This window comes from Mobula birostris, chromosome 7, assembly GCF_030028105.1.
Source record: "Mobula birostris isolate sMobBir1 chromosome 7, sMobBir1.hap1, whole genome shotgun sequence".
Taxonomy (NCBI): domain Eukaryota; kingdom Metazoa; phylum Chordata; class Chondrichthyes; order Myliobatiformes; family Myliobatidae; genus Mobula; species Mobula birostris.
This window is the reverse complement of record NC_092376.1, coordinates 74130519-74150665: the sequence shown is the minus strand read 5'-3', so window position 1 is coordinate 74150665 and position 20147 is coordinate 74130519. Positions and strand designations below refer to the sequence as shown.

The following is a 20147-nucleotide window of genomic DNA, read 5'->3' as shown; positions in this document are numbered from 1 at the left end:
CGTTAGAGCATTGCTTCACAATATTTTCCATTCTGTTGTTCTCACACTTACATTAAATGTCTTCAAGATGTTTGCTCAACCTTGTTTTGTAGAGATTTAAATGACTGCTCCTGCAAACATTCTGTATTGGTAAATCAATCATTGTATTTACTGTTCCATTCATAAACTACACTGGCCTTACATTGCATATTAAGGTTGGTGCAAAGTGGAAATTAATGCGTACTGATGCTAATCTTCCAAATACCCAAGTTATCTCTAATTGTTCTAATGTGTATGCTCTGAAAATAGTTTTAACATGAACGGTCATGGGGTAGCGGGATAAGTGTGCAGCGATTGGAGCATCTGTCTTTCTTTGACACTAGGTGATTTCTGATGCAGATTTAGCTGTTGAGCTAAGACCTGAGGTGTTCCCTCGCCTGGGTTTACTGGTCATTCGTCACACTGGGTTGTTGACACACGTCTTTCATTGGCTGTTGCAGCTTGGATTGCCAGTGGCCGATTAGAATGGACAGTAGTATAAATTTAAGAAAAGGGTGAAGTTCTTCCACTGTACTTCATGTAAAATATTATGGAGCCGCGCACCCGGTGAGAGGCCTGCATTGTAATATGAGGTAGATACAGTCGATGGACATAGAATTTCTAACGCAGTCTCCCCAGGACATGTGTGTCCATGCATTTCTCCACTTGCACAGGACGTAAACATTTAACAAAGCCAAAACTATCTCTAATTTGGCGAGGGGTTAGAGAGAGGGATTTAGATTCCCTTAAAATAAATCAAGGCGTTTTTATTTAATAAGTTTCCCAGTTCACAAACGCACCCCAGATTGTCGAGAAACTTAATCGTGAAAGAAAAGCTGGAAGAATCGGTCGTGGGAGCGGGCGAGGAGGCTCGATGCAGTTGTTAGCGCTTTATTTTTAGGTTTATTTTTTAATTCAATGAATCAGTCAGCTTTTTAAAAAAAATTAATAAACAAATTTGCCGCTTCGCCCATTTTGTTTGCTGTTTGGAGCCTGTGGTTTTATTTTCCTTTCCCTTCCCTTGTTTACTCAGGCAGTGGCGGTATCATTCCGCTAGTCTGGCGAGGCGAGGGAAGCGCCTCCTCGCTCGTTCGCTGGCTCTCCAGTCTCTCACACACAATGTGAGTGCGGCTCGGTGCACGGAGCCAGCAGACAGCGGACACCGCGCCGAGCGCCGCCTGCCCCTGCCCCTGCCCGCCTGTCGCAGACCCCAGCTGTGGATGGCCGCGGACGACATCGCCAGCCCGATTCCTGCTGCCACCGGGCACCTTTCGCCAAGTTTCAGCGGCGTCTGTTTCTCCTGAAGACTTTTGTGTGTGAGAGAGCTGGTGTATGTGTGTGTGTGTTGTTGTGTCTTTCTCTCTCTCTCTCTCTCTCTCTCTTCCCCCCCCCCCACCTCCTCTCTTACCCTCACATATCCCCCCTCTCCAGTAGTTTTTCTTTGGTCCCTCCGTTGGTCGGAACAGGAGAGGGGATTGTGTGAGTGAAGAGGGAGATCCGAACGTATCTGTGTCTGTTCGCCTGTATGAGAAAGAGAAAGTATCCGTGGGAGCATTGAAGGGGTCGGTGTCACCATTGCGATCGTCTGAAGGAATATTACCATAAAACAGAGAAAATGGGTTTCAGTCATCTCGAAGGAAGTGCAGTAAAGCGTCCGAAGTGGGTTTGTTGAGATTTTGATTTAATTCAAACAAAGCAAAGAAGAACCCAATACTTTTTATACAAACATTGCAATTTATTCGAGGCTCAAAACAAGGGGAAAAAAAAGGGAAGAAACTTGCCAACATAGTGCAGGGGGAGGTTAGGATGGGGGATTACAACATGCCCCCAAACCCGAAGCATAGCGCAATCGTGGAGAGGTTAAGGCAGAGGATTGAGCTGTGCCGCCGGCACCACGCAGTTTGCCAGGTCCGTTACGAGCAGAACCAGCCGCAGCGCATCGAGCAGGAGCGAAGGAACAAACTCGCTCTGCACCAGAAGTACCTGGACACACGTAGCAAGAAGACTCCCAAAGCCAAGCAGCAGCAGCATCACGAGAGCAGCCGGGCCCCCAAAAACTGCGATAGCGAACAGCCCCCGGGACCTAACTCATCCAGCGAACACAGGAATCTCACCCTGATCGCTGTAAGTTTGTTTCCTCTACTCGCTCACTTTGCCTCTTTATCTTGGGTTGGGGGGGGGGGGAGCGACGCGTTTTGGTGGTCAGTTTGGAATTCTCTTTGTTGTTTTTGTTCAAAAGAATTGTGGTTGGATCAGCAGCTTTTCCCTTTCAAAATGTTATCAGACTTTGAAAAGTGTCTTTTTGCAAGCTGCTTGTTAGACCTTCCTTAAAATGATTTGCATGAAAATGTCATCTTGCATTAATTGCGATTAATGGCAACTTTCAAAATGTTCTCAACTTTTAAAATGGCTCTGTGCATCAGTTAAGGTACTAGATTTTAATTTGTTTTAAGTTTCCCGAATGTTATCAAAGAAGCCAAGTCTATTGGTCCCCTTATCTCTTTTTGAAACAATAAGCTGTGTCCTTTATGAAGTGTTCATTCTTCGGCGTGTATGCTCTGAGAAAGCCAGTCTGTGCTGGACTGAATGACCCTTGCATCTCATTGGGAGAAATAGCCAACCAGGCATGTAATCAATAAATTGAATTTGATGAGCTGACCAATAAGTGATTATTGGTTAATTGCCAAATAGGAGAATTGCTTTGATTTAATGAAAGATTGCGGTACTGCCTTGAATACTGTAACATTCAGTGGCAGCTTGTTATACAGAATTACAAATACCCCGTAAAATAAAATAGTTTAACTTTGGGGTGATTTGCATTTCGTAAATTATTTTAGCTGCGAAGGTAGTTTGAAGCACATTCCTAATTATATATTAGTGGTTGTGCATGAAAATAATTGTCAGTCAATTGAAATCTTTGAATGTTTAGGGTCTGATCTGGATTAAAACTTGTTGACAGTGGTATTTCTGCTGTCTGTGGGAAAACGAAATTGCTGTATCCCTTTCTTCATTGGTTTGTGTGTTCTTACTTGTGAAAGTGCTGATCCTAAGTGTATGGCTCTACAGGTGCCAGGTGCCTTCTATGTATTACCTATGGATACTGAACAACCAAGGTATTGTTATTAATGTGAGCTTTGCCAACAAGTGCAAGTAGATATCTAACTGGCAGCTGCGGGGGTGCAGCATGTTATCCTGATGTCCTTGTGTTTGCACTTCAGCAGGAGTTGCTAGGCGATGATCGGTAACCTGAATGAGTTTTCCTTTCCATACTCTGGAGGTACTGAGGTCAATTAATGGCAAAGGGCTAGGGGCTGAGAATAGAAAGCAGATTAAACCAGGGCTTTTGTTGTTTAGCATTGCCTTAGCTACGCAATGGATGAATTTCTGAGTAAGGCCATATTAAAATTGTGATTCTTGCAGAAATTGTGGATTCCAAATCATTCGGCAACCTTTCGATACATATATTCAGTGCTGAGTGCTGCTCCTTTCATCCATATCTCTCTCACTCACTCACTCACTCACTCACTCACTCACTCACTGTATCTCTGTTCAGGATGCCTAGACTGGAAAGGAGAGAGAGTGACAGCAAGAGGTGAGTATCCAGCAGCATCAGTGCTTGGTCAATTGCGAGTAGAAAGAGCAATGGGAATTGCAGATGCTTTTTTTCAGTCCACCCTGCCACTCTGGGGGGTGATCCAAGGCCAGGGTACCTGATTCTAGGCTTCATCAGTATCACAGCCCTCCCAGTCAAGTGTGAGAGGAGGCAAAGGAGCAACATCTGAAATTGTTACCCCTTCTGGACCATGAGTGGTGAGTGCCACCTTGCCCACTTTTGGCGCTCAGTGAAAATTGATGCCTGATGTTAGAGGAAGGATGGCAACTAGCTCTTAACATGACCCACTAATGTAACATCATTATCAGCAGGTAGAACATATTTGAAAATGTAAACAAGTAGTCTGTGCTGTAAGCTGCTTCTGATTTCCATCTTCTCTGACTGCCAGCTGCCCATTTTTTTGAAACAAAAATGCTTACTGGCATGTGACAATTTCTGTTGTAAAATGGCTTTTAATTTGTGCTTCTGTCTATCTCATGCCTAACTCAGATTTTTGATCTCCATCTGTACTTAACACAGGCCTTATTTTGAGTTGTCAGGATTGTGTTTGTGTGTGTGTTTGAGTGCCCATGCATTTGTTTGCATTTACATAATGCTACAATTCACAAGCAATGATAGCAACTCAGATTGTAATTCAGTTTTCAATGGTTATGAACTTTAATTCAGTGCTTTAATTGATTTGCAACTTTGATCTCAGTCCCAGTTACTTGTTTTTGTGTCATTAAGTAAATAGAAAAATCACTTTCTGAAATAACTTTATTGAAACCTTCACAAATAATAATATGTTTCAATTTACAAAACAGGAAAACTGTATTTAGGGATAAGAAGAAAATAAATAAACATTAAGGGTAGGAATTATTTGCTGCATGTTTTCATAATGTTAACACATGGCTCATTTAGGGGATGGAATCAGCACTCCACACCAAAAAAAATCCTACTTAAGTGAAAATTCTTTAAGCTTGTAACAGGACACTTGTGTGATAACTTACCACCCTGTATTGCTGTCACCACTACCATCAGAGCTTTGGTCTAATTCCCCGTTGCTCAAAGCTGTCCCTCCAGATGCAAGCTAAGTCAGCAAAACGAAAAGTCAACAGTTTACAGCAGTTTATTTTACACAGTTAAGTGGCTGAAGAGTGGGGAAAAAATATCATGCACATCATTCTACTTTACTGAAGTCTGAATGATGACTTTCAATATAAATAGACAGGATCGTCATTATTTTAGTACGACTTAAGATCTTGACCTTCTCCGGGATCATTATCATTCAGGTAACAAAATTGAAAAGGAGAGTGATAGAGTTTCCCTGTCAAGGGAAAAAATGCCTACTTTGAACAATATTACCAGATCCTAAAATATGTCTTGCTGTCAGTCTGTTTCAAAAAATAGGAAGATATATCGAACATGTTGATTTTTCAAAAAAAGTTTGATTCAGCATCTATAGCTCTCTGGGAACAGAACATTGTACACTGCTTCTTGCTTTCAAGTGAAGAATACTTTCTAAATTTACTCTTTAATGCCCTGCTGTAAGTTTGAGATGGGGAACTTTTATTTTGAATTGCTTATGAGAAGAAAGAGTTTATTTGTATCTGACCAGCTGAATTTCTCCGAAGCCTGTTGTATCACTCCAAATGTCTAAAACCAAGTAGGCTGGCATGGTGATGCAGGAGATAGTGCTACTTCTACACAACTCCAGCAATCTGTTTTGATTCTGATTTCCAGCGGTATCTGTGGTGAATTTGAATGTGCTTCCAGATGCTCTGGTCTCCTTCCACCTCCCAAAGATGGGTAGGCTGGCAAATTGACTGGCCTCTATAAATTGCCTCTAGCAAAAGACTGATTTATATTTGTGCGTCAAATGGACGCCGTAGGTACGGCATAGCCATGAACCTTGTGCTGTACTCTACGCAAACCCTACGCCATAGCCTAACGCACACCTCTCCCAAAATGTAACTACGCGTCGCGGCAACGCAGACTGCAACAACTGTGATTGGTCCGCTTGGTAGCATCGCACTTCCTCCTATGCTGCAATATCTTCCCATTGGGCGACTGAAGGACAGGGAAGGAACTCTGGCTGCAATGCTTTCCATCAAGCTTTACAGACCTCCGAAATTATGGAGGACACATTTCGCTTTTACGAAAGACCTACATTAGTACCTGTTTTTGTTAACTGAAAGAGGATTTTCACACTTACGGAAAAAAAGATGCTCGCTTTAAACTTGTTTACCCCGAGAAAGACTACCATGACCATGAAGCCTTGTGCGGGCAGGTAAGTGCGCATGCGTGACATGCCAGTTTTTTTTCCCGACAAATCGATTCTGGCTCAAAATTCTCAGTTCTTTTAGGTGACACTACACTGTACATACAGAAGATTCACCCTCCTTCAGTTTCAGTCGCCATTGTTTGAAGTTTGAGTTCCTTCGTGTTGAGGTGGCATAGAAACCCCACCGCCAACTAGTTTTGGCGGTGAATCGCAGAGCGACGCAGACACCAACGCACAGGTATAAATGCTCACAACGGTGTAGCCCACTTGCGTGGTCTACGGCATAAGCTAGTAGGCACAAGTATAAATCAGCCTTAAGGTGGGTTGCAGAGGAATCGGGAAAAGTTGATCGGGGTGGGATAGAGAGGTTGACAGGAGGTAAGTGGGGAATGGGACAGGATAGATAGGATGGGCTGAATGTCTTCTGTTTGTGCTGTAAGGAAATATGATATATCGATAAGTGGCAAAAGAACGAGAGATGAATTGATAGACATGAGAGAGAGAATAAATCACAGGGGTACAGGGAAGTAAGGAGAGGGTGAATGGGATTATTCTGCTAGGAGCAGCTATAGACCCAGTATGCTGAAATGCCTCTTTCTGGTACATAGTAAGTCAGTGCAAATCAGGTTTGTGCTTTTTAAATGCAAATTTAGCTGTTTAAGCCCTGTTATCATTCTGGGTGAAAGGGTAATTATGCTGAAATAAATCAAATCACATGCTCAACATTTTAGTAGTGCTGTGTGATTCTAGCAAAGTCTTGAGGTTGCAGCAAACTCCTGAGTCTAAAAATACAAAGCCACTCTTGCACATATTAATGCACCCTGCAGAGAATAGATTTGATTGTGAATACTCAGAGGTTCCTAAATTAGTTATAGGAATAGAAAGTGTCAGATGATATTTGATTTTTTTTAAAAAAAGGCATTGAGAACAGAAAGATCTCGTATTTGAGTAGTAATTTTGAAAATGCCAAAATTCATTGTATTTTGGAAGCCAATAATGCACAAACATAAAGCAGCTAATTTGCACTCTCACCTATTTTGTTTGAAGGAGGTATGCAGAAAGGAGCATCTCTCCAGTTTTAGCATTGAAACCCAAGTGCCTAGAATTTCATTCCCTATCAGTCATACTAAAAAGTGCAACATGGTAACAACACTAGATTGGACATAACTTTTGAAATTCATTTCAATTACAGAACTAAATTTTGGAGGCAAATTAAAATGTACTGTTGATGTGATATGAACTAGGAACAAGTTTCTAGAGAGGCAAATTATAATGTTTTAACAAATAGACAGTTGTAGTTTATAACAGCATCCAAAAAATAATTCTGTAAAAAATACTACAGGTACACCATTTTGGGACAATGCAAAGTGTTACTTATGTTATACAGTAAGTGTACAGTATATACACTAGATGTTATACCTACAATAGACATACTGAATTTGTGACTCTGGGATCCTACTACCTACTGACCCAAACTAATGATACAGTGAATATTAATCAGCAGCTAGCTCTCCCTCCCTCCCCCCCCCCCCCCATAATTATTAGGCTAATACTCTGTTATAATCTTTGTTTTATGTGGGGAGAGGATTTGCAATAAGAAGTACTACAGGCAAATAAAATCAATAATCTTTAATGGAAACATAATGAGCTGGAAAATTGCAATAACACATAAGCATCTGAAAAGAGAAAATAAGTTTTCAATTACTTGTTAAGCAATTTCCCTGATCATATTTTGTGAAATGTGTTTTGCTGCTTGTGCAAGTTGTATCAAATGTTGCTTTGTGCATTTTCTAATCATAAAACTGTCTATTTTATCAAATTGAGTATAATAAAGTTATGTTCTCTACCTGTTGAATATTATTTTATAATTACTGAATGATTAGAATAGAATATTACTTTGAGAAATATCTATGGAATTTTAATACATGTGTGAAACCAAATGGTTATTTAGCAATTGTGTATTTATTAACTTGAATTTGAGATCATCTTGAACCAGACTTAAGATTTCAGTTTTGTTTCACAGAGGCTTAGAATTTATGGTTGAAAGACAGTGAAGCTGTCAGCTTTGACCGTCATTACACCATGAAACTGACAGTAACTTCGGGATTTCCGCACATGTGTATGTTAAGGCGGAAATCCCAAAGTTCCTGTCAGTGATTCAGCTTTTCACTGGCATGAAAGGAAATCAGTTGAAATAATGACAATTTTGCACATCTGCAAAGTAATAATGTTAAGTATCCTCAGGATCATTTTATTGTATGAGGTATAAGTGAGTTTATTAATGTATTATATGCAATAATTCTTAACAAATCTCTAAAACCTTCAGTCAAAATATATGATTTTATCCATGTGAATTGTCTCCCTCAGATACATATCTTATAATGAACTTATTTTTTTTAAAAAATGTTTGGCATTTTGGCCAGTGTCTTAAACTTTGTGTATTTTCAAAATTTTGTTTGGTTTGAAGTTAAGACCATGTGTTTTCATTCCTGTTTTGCCTCTAACTTGCAAAGTGATTGGTTGTACATCTAGCTCAAGATCATTGCAATTGCTGGTCACCAGAGACCCTTTGGAAATATCAGCTGACAAAATTTCATGTGGGAAAAGGAAAGCCCATTCTGTAGTAGTCTGTGTACTTTTGTGGACGGTTTGCTTTGGTGCCACTGGCAAGCAATGTTGCTTCCCATTGACCAAAAAATCTAGCCCATAATCTCTCTAAGTCATTGTCCTGCGCGCCTATTCCAGTTTTGTTTGATCACTTTCAGGTAGCCATCTGTATTGATTCCTATTGGGATCTCCATAAAATGTCTTATTTTATTTGCTTTTTTCTTACTACATTTCATTTTAAGAAAGAAAATACTGAAAAAGGAACAAGTTAAAAGTAAGTTGGAGTGGTTTAAATGGGAAGCATTAATGGTCTGGTACAATCTTTGTTTCAAAATGCCACCAAGCAAACATCTTCATTTTGATATCCATTGTGATATCGCACCTGTGTAAATAACCCGACAACCAAAGCAGTCAGCTACCACTAAATTGAATGCTACATGATATTTTTATTTTGTTTAAATGTTTTCCATTTGGAGGTCAGCAGAAACAGATCTAGCTTGTACTGCAAGCAGATAGGTATCTCCTTAGTAAATATACGAAGAGTAAAGATGAACTTTGCAGCTGCAATAAGGTGTTGACATTGAAGTTAATTTGTACCAGGGACAAAGAGGAACTGGTGAGTGCTGGATGTTGTTTTGAAAACAAAGGAGCTGACGTTTGTGCTACAGTTCTGTTGGTAATCAAAGCATTTCCACTGGATCTTCAAGAGAATTCACTTACTCCTCTGTGATTAGTTCACGTTTAATAAGTCTGGAGCTTAATAGCATTATTAATTTAATATTGCAACAAATAATCTGTTGCATCCAGCATGGCTTATGTACAGGTGACATAGATTGTGTGCTATGTGGGGATTCATGTGAAGTTTATTCATGGCAAGTTTATTCAGGTAATCAAAACTATATAGTACTTTTGTTTAAAACTTGTATTCTTTATTCTTTGATTTTTTTTTGGCAAATACTTGGTTACTGTCACCAGCAGATATGTTGGTAGAAGATTATCATTCGGGCTCTCCATCCTGGGATCATGCAGTTTAGTCTGACTATGTGAATGATCCTGTCTGCCTTCTCATTCCTACTTGAGATTCATCACTGGTTTATGCCAGACAGATAGGCATGGACTCTGCAAAATGCCTAGATTTTTTTTCATTATTAGTGTTTTAAAGTCGGAAAAGCTGGAAGATCACAGCAAATCAAAGCCATTTGTGGAGACGGTAATGAGTTAACATTTCTGATCAACTAATTTGGTAAAGAAAATGGGCAAGATTGATTGGCAACATGAAACTGGGCTCTCAGAATTACAGTAAAATAAATTGCATCTTCTATTAAAAGCAACATAAGTTTGCAAATATTTTGCTGCTTTCAAAATGCCATCGACGTCTAACCAAGGTGTGTTTGTGGTTACCTACAAGTACATTTTGTTTCCTCAAATAAAAGGTTTTGCAAGTCTTTTATTGTAGCCCAATTATAGTATTTAAGCTGCAGTGTCAGCTGGGATCAAGGATAAAATCTGGAAGCTCCTTGGCATTACCAGTTGTAGTCAGTTTTTAAATAAAAACTAAAAGTTGATATTCTGTCAATTCAAAATAGAGAGAGCTTATCTTTGCAGCTGGCCATAGTCTGAAAGGGCCTTATGATGGTGTTAAGTGTCCAGAATGGAAAACTGTTCCTTGATCTATTAACACTAATAGATCAAGCATTGCTGAAAATATTAACAGAAAATTAATTTGTTCATATTGAACTTAATTGAACACATGAGGGATTAAATCACCATAACAGGAATTAAACACTCAACACATTCCTCAAATAATATGAAAAGTTCATATGATTAAGTTCTATCTTATTTTAAAATACACATTGAAATTAAATTTCTTGGTAAAATGTGAGAAGGTGTGCAGTCGTCTTTATTAAAAACAATGCTTCCTTGTTAATTTCATCATACTTTACTGCATACTGTACAATCCCTGAGAATTTACTCTTCCTGTCACTTGTATGGATATAATCTGCTTAATTGAATCCACAAACACGAATGGCTAATTTGGTAACGTTTTGCCTTTTCAGTAATTTGCATCTATTTATTTACGTGAGTGATTGCTACTTGAGTTTCTGGTGTTGGTTAAATTAAGCTGACAGCCCTGTAGGTGAAATGACAGTCAGATACATCATATTTTATGAGATTAAGAAAGCAGCTGTAACACCTCCCAATGGCTCAATTGATAAAGGGAGTGTGTAGCTGAGCTGTATAACCAAAAGGCACTCGATTTGATTCCCAGCCTACATTGAGTAAATGGTCTCACTCAGAAAGGAGCTGTGAAATTGGCTTAAGCATCTTTGGGCCAGGAGGAATAGATCCTGTGAATTGTGCAGGAATGTGTCTAAACCCGATGTGGAGAGTGCATAATGCAACTTGATATTGATGCCCATACCTATTATTCTTCGGACACTTTATTTAGACTTCCACATGAGGAATGGCTGGTTGAATGAAATAATGGAAAGCTGCTGGCATTTGTGATTTTGTTTTCGAGCAGACGTGAGAAAATCTGGGGTAAAGTTCATTTAAAAATTGAATACTTCTTTCTGAAATCTTGTCTGTCTGCCTGACATTTTTGGAAACAAGCTCAGATACAGAATTGTAAATACTTGGTCAAAGGTTTGTTACAAGGGCCACGTCAATATAGAAAGTAAAGAGGAGATAGCAGGTCAGAATGCATTGTGATACCATTAGCTGGGTTTTGTGCCTAGACTTGTTGCTTCCAGATATTCGTATTGCTTTGTCCACCACATAAATGCTAGGTATTTGAACTGTTTTTATTAACATTGTATGTTTTCTGCATCAGCTTATTCAACAGAATTGCACTGCCTTGTTTGGTGGAGAGTAGAGCACCATCTGTAGCTGGACTGATTGTTCTTTAAGCTTTGTCTGTCTGGATCCAAACTCTCTGCTTTTGAAGCTGCGAAAAGCTGAAGATCTGTTTGTTTAGTTTGGATATGAAATACCAGAGCAAATCAGTGAACTTCAGTCAGAGAACACTGTTTCAAAGGCTTCTGTTAATAGACTTACTGTTGCTGGCTCTGCTGTGCTCCTCCAGGTGAGAGAGTACAACCCATTCAGCAATTGCATCCGTTGGTAATCACGTCAATTGTCTACAAATAATTGGTATGATCCTATTTTTCAACTTCCTCTGTGATGGGTAAGAAATAAAAAAAACAAATAAGAACTGAAGATCGTTAGCACAGATCTGCGAGACTACCATTTACCAACATGTAAAATTAATTATCAGCTCTGGACTTGGAGGCGAGTGGTCCCAGGTTCGAATCTCTGCCAGCTAATTGCTCGCTTTCCATCTGTGCTGGGTTGAGTGCCAAGCTAGCAACTTGGTCTCGTAAAAACAGATATATATTTTTGTAACTACTGTAATTTCTATTATCTTGCTCTGTACTATGCAACAAAACAACAAATTTCACAACCTGTATCGGTGGTAATAAACCTGATTTTAATTTTCAACTTCCAAAAAAGCTTATCTTTTACAATATTATGTGCTCGAACTTGTTATCTTTCTCTTATTTTCCTTCTGCTTAGCATCCATTCACATATTTTATCCTGTTTCATCTTCCTGAGGAACTTTTATGTTGATTGATTCATAGTGGATGTAACTGGCACGAACCAAGTGGCATATGCTTAAGTGTGCTACCATTTTGTTCTGGGACAGAACAATCCACTTGTTTTTCATATTTGTACAATTTAATCCATTGTTTTGAATTTGCTGGCTATATCTATTTTAAACAGGTTGTTTATACATTGTATCAATAATTTCACTGGTTTAATTCAAGAAATTTCATTTTGAGTTTGGTAAACTTTAATCACAAATTGGGTTTAAATTAACATTTCAAAATATAATCGTTACCTTTGTATTTGATATTTGTTTTAAAAGCTAATAAGCAAGGTGTAATCTTGTGTTTTCTGATGCTTTTTACGTTATGCACCTTCTCCTTTCAAAAGAGAATAATGGTGCATTAGAAGTTGAACTTGTGTAAACCCCCTTACAGAGGATATATTTTACAGGTTGACAATCCTAAAAGAAATTAAAATCAAGCAGCCACAGAATAGAACTCTTAATTTTTTTGACAAGTGTGCCTCAGAATGTACAAAATAAGATATGTACATGATGAATAGCACTTCATGTATTTAAACACTGAATATTGCTTATTATATCCTTAGAGTTGCATATATACTGTAGTTTTGCATGCTAGTGTTGGTGACGTCCTTAAGTTCTCCTGTAACCTTATTCTGTATTGATTTAATACAGACTGCAACTGTGATTCTGTCTCTTTGTATGTATGAACCTTGCTCTCCCTGTTGTGTGTGCTGTATGTCTCAAAGCATGTTGGTTATTTGCATTTATCAGCTCTTTAAAATCATTTAAATTAATCTTTATTTAACCAGTACATTGATGTTGTAAGTGTGGGGCTGATTTCCTAATCTCCCTTGAGCTTGACTATAGCTGTTAAAGTCTATGCATCTTTTTAAAAAAAAAAAAAAAAAAAAAAAAAATAATTCTCAAATATATTACAGCAATAGATGGAAGACTTCAAAATTACTGAAATTTATGCCTGTTCAGCATTTCGCTTTGAATAAAATTGAAAATAAATATTTCAGGTCACGAGCTACCAGTGCTGTAGCAAATAGAAGTCTTGTCATTTTGAACATCTCCAGACGCTGGACAAATGTCATAAATAATTTAGAGGCATAGTCAGTAGGTACATTGTGACATGCTAATTAATGACCATCAGGATTATTGCAAGCAAGGATTATTGCGTCCACTTGTGAAAGTACAACTTTCAATTTGATGGTCTGATAATGAAACGTATTTGCATCATTAACAACTGACGTTTGATAGCTGTAGATGTCAGATAATCATCAAAATTGTGCTATCAGGTAGAATGATAAACAACCACACTGAGAACTGTGGTTTTTTTAAGATTTGTCAGTAACTACAAGTGAAGTGGATACAGTTCATGTGCTTTGCATAGGCTCAATCAAATGCCACTTTGGTGTAAACTTGCCTTGATATTGTAGCAAGTTCATAGAATGAAGCTATACCAGAGGAAAGTTTAGAAACATGATGCCTCTGAAATGTAGTATGAATAGACAAGTGGAACCTAATACGGGGTACAGATTAATGTGACTCCTTAGCAAAGGTGTTGAGGGCTGATTATTGCCAAATGATTGTTTCATCAGATAAGAACTTCCTTAAATTTCTCAGAAGTTTGTGAAGATTCAGCATGAATTCTTAAAATTTGACAAACTTCTATAGATGTGTGGCTGCATGCATTACAGCCTGATACGGAAACACCAATGCCCTTGAATGGAAAATCCTACATAAGGTAATGGATACAGCCCAGTCCATCCCAAGTAAAGCCCTCCCCACCGTTGAAGACATCTACAGGAAGCATCGTCAAGGATCCCCCACCACCCGAGTCGTGCTGTCTTCTCACTGCTGCCATCAGGAAGAAGGTTCAGGAACCTTAGGACTCACTGGGTTCAGGATAGCTATTTTCCCTCAAACATCAGGCTCTCGAACTGGAGAGGATAACTTCACTTGCCCCGTCACTGAACTGTTCCCACAACCTATGGACTCATCTTCAAGGGCGCTTCATCTCAGGTTCTTGATATTTATTATTTATTTATTTATTTATTATTACTTTTTTTCCTTTGGCACAGTTTGTTGACTTTTGCACATGGGTTGTCTGCCCTGTTGGGTGTGGTCTTTCATTGATTCTATTACAGTTATTGGATTTACTGTGAATGCCCACAAGAAAATGAATCTCAGGGTTGTATACGGCGATCCAGGAATACTTCCTTAATTTCAAGAGTAGGTGGTTGATCTACATCACCAGAGTGTAAATATTCCACATGAATCTGAAAGTTATTCAAATATGATGTAGCATTGTGTCCCAGTATGAACTATTAGTTCCCATTTTCATCTTGGAAACTTGTTTCTGGAGGGCTTTTGTGAAATTCCCCCCCCCCCGGCCAAGGCAATGACACTATCTGGTGCACAGTTCTGTGGCTTGTGGCTTTCCAGCACTGCTGCCAAAGGGCTTTGGAAAGTGCGAGTGGGCGAGTACACTGTGTGCGTGGAATGTAGCCACAGGGCTCAGTCCTCTCCATAACCAGTATCCTCACTTGCAGCGGATGTTTCACACTGTTTGATGCCCAAGTAGCCATCCTTCACATGTGGAGTTTAAACACTGAGGTCGACAGGGCAACAAAACGCATGTGGATCCTATATTCAGCTTGGGTCTGCAGATGCATTTTCCAGCAGTACTCTTTGATTAGCACAAAGGAAAGCAATTGCTCTCGTGTGCGCGCTCTCTCGCTCACTCTCTTCAGACATTCTAATCTTCATGACCTGTTACCACACCATGTTCTGTCATTCTTTTGTCGAACAGCAATGCAGCAAAACTTGATAAATTTACAGCCACCCTGGATCAGTCTGATAGCTTGGAGCCAGTTCATGGATAATTAAAGTTCTAGAAGGACACAAACTTTAGCTTGATGCTGATTACTATAACAAGATATCATGATATGATGCATATTGAGGCAGCCCTGGAGTCTACATGAATGATTTTTCCAAACGAGCTACTAGTTTTCCCAGCTTTCCCTCTTACACTAATTCCCAATTAAAATATTTTGCCTGTTCAGTTTCAGTACAGGATGATGGGTGAGAATTTCACATTTTAATTATTTGTGATTATTTTGAAGAGCTCCTTTATCTCAAAAATCAGTAGGATAAATCTGTCTCTCTTTACCTCAAACTTGATCTGTTATTCATCTCTGTTTAAAAAAAAAAAGCCTTTGCTCTCAAGTTTCATTTTCTAATATCCCTGTGATTGTGCCAATGAAACTTTGGTCTTTTTGTAAATGCTATTAGATCTACTGTAAAATGGTGTCCAAAATTGCACAGAAATCAGCAACAATTGCCAAACTAAATGTTCAATATTACCTCCTTGTTTCATTTTATGCTATGTTTTTGTAGCTTGTTCTGTCTTTTTTAGGACCTCATCAACTTGTGCTGCTGGTTTTGTCCCCCTTCTTTGGAATCCTCTGTTCAAATTTGTTTAAAATCTTGCAGTTTTGGATGTGTTTCCTTTCCTCATTAATTTTTGCAATTTTGCTAGATTGAACTACATCTCCCATTTTTACCTGTCCTCCTGGCAGGTTAGGATCCTCATCGCACCACTCAAATTGTGTGGTCACCATTTTAAATCTCTATTAATGACACTAACATCTATTAAATAATAGTGCATACATTTTAGCTTGAGGAACTCATTCTAGCTGTAATCTAGTGGCTCCACCCTCCCTTTGCCTTTAATTCTGAATGCTATGAATTATGTTTGCTTAGATTTCTTGCGTGCAGTTTCCATCGCTGTTTTTTCTGAATGATCTAAATTGGTATAGGTCATAGATTTGTGTGAATTGGTTTTATTCCTCAGTCTTCTGCTAATAGGGAGTGTACAGCAGGCCATAATTAGAAGGATAGGCCACTAAATCATTTTTTGTTCTCTCAATTGCTTCCTTGTTCTTATCCCTGTGATCATTTTTATTTTACTTCAAAATTTCATGGTTGTATTATAACTGGATTTGCTTTCTATGATGAGTCTTCTGCCCTGGCTGGCTCGTGTTCTCTTTTCAGTTTGTTGTCTGGAAGATGTAGTTCAGAAGTTGTGGAAACGCCTGCTGGGTTATGCATGAATCAAAGGCTGTCTCTGTGCTGGGAGTCATTTGGCTGCTTTGGACATCTGCTGGAGGAGTTCAGTTGGCACAATGATTTGAGCAAAGCTTTTAAAATATGTTATTGGCTGCAAAGCACTTAGAAGAAAATGGATGCCCCAATAAATACGTCTGTGAATGCATATTCTTCCCAAAGAATGCCAGTAGAATTAAAGGCATTTGGAAGAAGAAGAGGACTGCCTTTTGATTGTGTCGTGGATCTGAGGCATCTGTTATATCCTGTTGAGACCAGGTATGATTAGCTGCCGTAATGATGCAATTATGCATTTATAGAGAATAATATTCTTTCATTTTGCAGAGGGAGCAAGAAGCCATACTTTACTGAAGTGATGGGGAGATTCTTGCACTATTCTGCAATATGCCACTGGTTAATAAACTCACTGACTTTCTAGTCTATGCAATTATCTTCAGAATCTGAATCAGGTTTATTATCACCAGCATGTGTCGTGAAATTTGTTAACTTAGCAGCAGCAGTTCAATGCAATACATAATATAGAAGAGAAAAAGTAAAAATAAATAAGTAAATAAAGTCAATCACTTTGCCCCGCATTGTCCTCTTTCAGATACTTCAGCCCAATAAATCTCAAGATATTTTTGCTGTTTAAATTCTGAAATCTGGCTTATCCCAGTTTAATTACTTCACTTTCAGCACTGCAATTTAAATGATCAATCCCTGCAGATGAGGCCTTTGACAAGGTTCCGCATGATAGGCTGATCTGGAAGTTTGGGTCTCGGAGAGCTTGTTAGGTGAATTTAAAATTGCCTGGGAGGTAGGCAGCATAGGGTGTCGGTTGAAGGTTATTTCTCTGAATGGAAGCCACTGACTAGTGGTGTGCTGCAGGCTCTCAAGTCAATTGGATGTGAATGCACAAAGCTTGATCGGTAGGTTTACTGATGACCTGAAATTAGGAGATGTTGATGAAGAAGATTATCATAAGTTGTGGAGGGTTCTTGATCCTTTATGGAGGTTGGTCAAGGAGTGGCAAATGGATTTCAGTACAAATGAATGTGAGATGTTGTCCTTTGGAAAATCAAACCAGCGTAGAGCTTGTAGAATGAATGCTAGGGCACTAGGGAGTGTAATGGAATAGGAGAACTTGGGAGTACAAATGCATAGTACTTTGAAAGTGGTGTCACAGGTAAACAAGGTGTTGGAAAAGGCTTTCAGCATGCCAGCCTTCATCAGTCAGGGCATTGAGTATTGGAGTTGGGACATTACATTGAAGTTGTATAAGTCGTTGGTGAAACTTCACTTGTAGTACTGTGCACAGATTTGATCACCCTGTTATGGGAAATAGATGGTTAAACTGGATGGAGTGCAGAGAAGGTTTATAAGGATTCCATCAGGACTAGAGAGCCTGAGTTATAGGGAAGAGATTGGTTAAGCTAGGTCATTATATCTTGGAATGTAGAAGATTGAGGGGTGACCTTATAGATGTGTTTAAAATTGAGAGGTGGATGGTACCAGTTTTTTTCCCCATTCAAGATTCTTTTAAAATCATTTCCATATCACAAGAGTAAGGAGTGAAATAAATATTATTTATTGAAATAATTGATGCAACAAAAAAAAACCATAATAAGATAAAGAACACAATACTAATAAAACACTATAAATATAAATACATAAGATAGCATATATACATAGATAAATTGTATGTCCATGAAGTGAGGTTAGGTACAAGAATGGCTTTGAGGTGACTGACAGGAAATGATAAAGTAGTGGTGGTTGAAGGTATGGAGGGGTGGGTTAGTGGGTGGAGATGTTGAGCAGCCTTACTGTTTTGGGTCTGGTGTTCCTGGTGTGGATGTTGTAGCTTTCTCCTTTTGTGAGTGGAATAAACAGTCCATGAGCAGGGTGGCTGGGATCCTTCATGATGTTACTGGCCCCTTTCTGCATATGTGTCCTTGATGGCAGGTAGGGTGATGCCGGTGATGCAATGGGCAGTTTTGACCACTCGTTGCAGAGTTGACCTGTGATAGGGAAATCTAAAACTAGAGGGTATAGATCTTGGTGGTGACAGAGGAAAGGTCTAAAAGAGACTTGAGAGGCAGCTTTCTTGTAGGGGATGGTGAGTGCATGGAATGAGCTGCTGTAAGAAGATTTAAGAAACATTTGGATAAGTGCCCATTAGGGTGGGCATTGGAGGAATATGGGATGAATGAAGGAAATTGGGGCTAGCTGGTGGGCACCATGGACTCTTTGGACCAAAGGGCTTGCATCCATCTTTTGTGCTCTATGACTCTAAGCTTTTGAATTTTTCTCCCTTACACCCTTCACCCCACCATTTCCCTCCCATCCTGCCAAACTTCATTTTCTTCCTCTTTATGGTGCTCAATAAAACTGATCATCTTTATTATCTCCTTATGTAGCTTAGTGACAAATTTTGCCCATTCTCTCTTGACATGCCCAGAGGGTTTTGTTGAAATTACTATACAAATACAAGCAGGCGCAATTCCAATGAGGTGAGCAGCACAAGTAAAAACCACTATGATCATGGCGCTTGTAATTTATCGTTCCTGTGGATTTGATCTTTTAGGAGGAAGCAAGCTGATTTATAGAGAAAAGCAGAGTGAAAGAAAAATTGAATGAACATGTACGTAAAGAACTAGTAGTTGCGTAGAATCATAATAATTGCTCATTAGAATGCTCATGTTCAAATTTTCATCAGTCACAATTTCACTGAGTAGAAGAAATCCTCAAAGATTGAAAAAGTTGGAAATCTGAAATACGAAATGCTGGAGAGTTTAGGCATCAGCTGTTGAAGAAGAAATAGATTTAACATTTCAAATCTGTGACCCTCTGAGCAGAACTAGAAAGGTGAGAAATCAAAGCTATTTTAAGATGTAGAGAAAGGGAAGGGCAGGTGAAAACAAAAGGATATGATGGGGTAGAGAGCAAGAGAGACCGATTGACACAGCGGGATGGTGCAGCTTTGTCAGTTACATCACCTTTATGTTCTAAAAGAACATAATTGTTACTGTGGTCAGTGTTTAAATTCTGGAGATTGGATATTGATAATGTGGTTATAATAATCCAAAAAAATCTGTTTTAGTTGATGAACACTGGCAGATAAATATGGGAAGAACATGCGTTAAACGTTCCTGCTTTTTGAGCAGTGCGATAGACCATCGACCTGAATCAGGATCTCAAGAGTAATATCTTGTTTAAATGACAAATTCTGTCCACTGTGGCATCAAGTTAAGAGGGATCAAAGCCAAGTTGAAGCCACCTAGCCTTCCACTTGGAGGCAAGAAAGCTATGCCAAGGCTGATAATGTTATATCTTCTGTACAAGTGATTAATACAAAAATCTGGTGCACTGTTTGTCAGCAATTACCCAGATTTCTCTGCTCTGTTGAAAGTGCTCTGATGATTTAGAGGGTACTCTTGATCTTCCTGTATCATTGAGGTCAGCCAGAGCAGCAAACGGCTAATTTGAGTGAGGGGAAAGATTGGACGTAAGCTGGGAGTTTTCATCTTAAGCATCAATCTCGTGCTGATTTGATCAAATTAATTGGAAAGGCATAGCTGAGACTTCATCAGTGGGACATCACTTGCAGAAAGCAGCACCTTGCCAAATTGTGCATGGATCTGGTTAGAACACAGAGCAGAAGAAATGTAAATCCTTCAGGATGAACCAATCACTTATACAACCCTTATCCAGTGATGCTGCCCCATTCTCATACCATCTCTCTCAATTATTGTGCTGTTGTCATTTTCACATTTTTTGTACTATCCTGCTGTTTTGTGTTCATTGTTGCATTTATTATTGCTGTGCATATTGTTACTCTGTGAGCTTCCTGTGAACAAGGAATTTCTTTGCACTCTGGTGTATTATTACAATAAACAAACCTG

At 39.0% G+C, this 20147-nt stretch overlaps 1 protein-coding gene across 1 annotated transcript in view; it reads left to right on the top strand.

Annotated features, from left to right (window-relative positions):
- Positions 1-1063: 1063 nt before the first annotated feature.
- The window catches only part of maml2 (mastermind like transcriptional coactivator 2), a 360164-nt gene continuing 341080 nt past the window's right edge, over positions 1064-20147 (top strand). The window contains exon 1 of the mRNA XM_072263422.1: positions 1064-2142. Within this exon, the coding sequence (XP_072119523.1) occupies positions 1825-2142 (318 nt within the window). The 5' untranslated portion in view covers positions 1064-1824. The remainder of the gene's footprint in view (positions 2143-20147) is intronic.